The 2,500-nt window shown below is 37.5% G+C and overlaps 1 protein-coding gene across 1 annotated transcript in view; it reads left to right on the forward strand.

Moving 5' to 3' along the window:
- The window catches only part of LOC135091962 (gamma-aminobutyric acid receptor subunit rho-3-like), a 15,401-nt gene that overhangs the window by 4,071 nt on the left and 8,830 nt on the right, over positions 1 to 2,500 (forward strand). The window contains exons 2-3 of the mRNA XM_063990032.1: positions 779 to 903; positions 1,481 to 1,545. Of these exons, the coding sequence (XP_063846102.1) occupies positions 779 to 903; positions 1,481 to 1,545 (190 nt within the window). The remainder of the gene's footprint in view (positions 1 to 778; positions 904 to 1,480; positions 1,546 to 2,500) is intronic.

Consider the following 2,500-nt stretch of genomic DNA (forward strand, 5'->3'; position numbering starts at 1 on the left):
AGCCTAACTCAAACTAACCCAATCTAGACGACAAACCAAGCTTTACCTAACTAAACCAAACCAAACTGAATTTACACCACGATAGGAAACATTTTGACCCGGAAATTTACTGCTGGGGAAAAAAATGATTATCCAATTTTTTCCCTTTTATGAACGAGGGGAAAACTTTACGCCCCTCCACAACTCAACCCTGAAATAAGAAGTGTGAGAGTGGAATGAATTAAAGAGCCGGCCAGCATTAATTCATGGTTTTATTTACGAGTTGTGTTGGGGCGAATTAATTATGCAAGGAGCCGAGGAAGTAATCGATAAACGGCGCTCCACGAGTCACAACTTGTAACACTTAACACGGGAGGCCACGGCGCAAGTCACCTGTGTTGCCTGTGTTACCTGTCACCTGTCACCTGTCACCTGATACCTGACACTCGCTTCTCATACCCAATATTTGACAGAGAATTGATATTGATGTTATTATTGGCATTACTGTTATTATTATTATTATTACTACTGCTACTACTACTACTACTACTACTACTACTACTACTATAACCAAAATCCTTCATATACTAACACAAAAGATACCAGTAGATTAATAAACGGATTAGATAGATAAATAGACAAACAGACAGACAGACAAACAAAAACAAACAAATAAACAAGACAGACAGACAGACACAGGTAGACAAAACAAACACAAACACAATCAAACAAACAAACAAACAAACAAACAGGCAGACAGACAGAGACACTTAACAATGACCTCTCTTCACCTGTACAGGAACACAACACGTTACCTGAAGGAGGGACAGGTGAGAGAGAAGAGGCAGGTGTTGCAAGAGGAACCTCACAGCTTTCTCCCTCAAAATTATGATAAGTTTGTTCTCCCCACGCCGCCCGAAGGAGGTAAGGACGTGAAGGAGTGAAGGAGCGAAAAGAGAGAGAGTGGGATGAATGAAGGGTGGAGGAAAGGAAGTAGGAATGCAAAGGAATGAGTGAAGAGACAGAGCGATATTAATGAAGGAAGGAAGGAAGGGAGAGTGAAGGAGTGATTGAGGAAAGGAATGCGGGAAGGAATAAAGGAAGAAGTGAATGGATGAAAACGTGAAAATGAAGGAAATAAGGATGAAATGAAAGAATGAAGGCATGAAGGAAAGAGGGAATAAGTAAATAGATGAATCAGTGAAGTAAATAAAGAAAGAAAAAAATAATTATGAGCAGAATGAGATAGAGAAAGAACTTGAAAACTACTATTACTACTACTACCACCACCACCACCACCACCACAGCTGTTCCTAAATGCACACACACACACACACACACACACACACACACTTTGCATAAATTACTGATGACATACACTTAAGCCGGCCTCCTTTGTGTGTGTGTGTGTGTGTGTGTGTGTGTGTGTGTGTGTGTGTGTGTGTGTGTGTGTGTGTGTGTGTGTATGATGCAGGTTTTTTTTTGTCCTTTTTCTCCTCAGGTGTGCTTCCCGTGTCGTTCAGTATTAAAGTGAGGGATTTACACAGCGTGGATGAGGAGAATATGGTACGTACACACACACACACACACATACACACACGCACAAAAAAAAAAAAAATAATAATAATAAATAAATAAATAAAAATACTGATAAAATAAAAACAAAATATCATATATAAAAAAAACTACTTATTCTTCATTCTTTAACCTCACACACACACACACACACACACACACACACACACACACACACACACACACACACGCACGCACCTAAAAAAAAAAAAATTACACAAAACAACCTAACAATGGAATAGAAATGAAAAAAAAAATTATATAAAAAAGAAAACTTATTCATTATATATATATTTTTTGGGGGGCCTTTAATTAACAACCTCTGACCTTTTCTTTCGTTTATTTTTGCCTTTATAAAACAATTTCACAAAAGCTGGCGTGCTAGAAAACTACCCAAGTAAAATATGAAAAGAACAGGTTATCTCTTCCCCTTTGACCTTTAGCAAGTAAACCATGACCTTTACTTATCCCTTGACCTGACCTTTATAAACCAAAGCGTCAAACCCAACAAATTTACAAAGAGTTAACGAAGAATTGAGAAAAATCTACGTATTTCTTCTTTTATCTGACCAAATTTGACCTCAATTATAACTAAAAGTGACCTCCCTTCTCACACTTAACCATACGTGACCTTACCTGACCTCTGCCTTAAGTATTTACAAAGAACTAAACCAAAAAAAAAAAAAAAACACATTTCTTATTTTCACGTAACCTAACTTGACCCAACGTATAAAAACACTGACCTTTCCTCTCATCCTGACCTTATCTGACCTCTAACTTACGTATTTACAAGAAATTCAACTGAAAATCAACAAAAACAGCACATCTCTTATTTTCACGTAACCTAACTTGACCTAACTTGTAAAAAACACTGACCTTTCCTCTCCAGACTGACCTTACCTGACCTCTACCTGACATATTTACAAAGAAAGCAAAATCGACAAAA

Source organism: Scylla paramamosain, chromosome 39 (genome assembly GCF_035594125.1).
Source record: "Scylla paramamosain isolate STU-SP2022 chromosome 39, ASM3559412v1, whole genome shotgun sequence".
NCBI classification, from domain to species: Eukaryota; Metazoa; Arthropoda; class Malacostraca; order Decapoda; family Portunidae; genus Scylla; species Scylla paramamosain.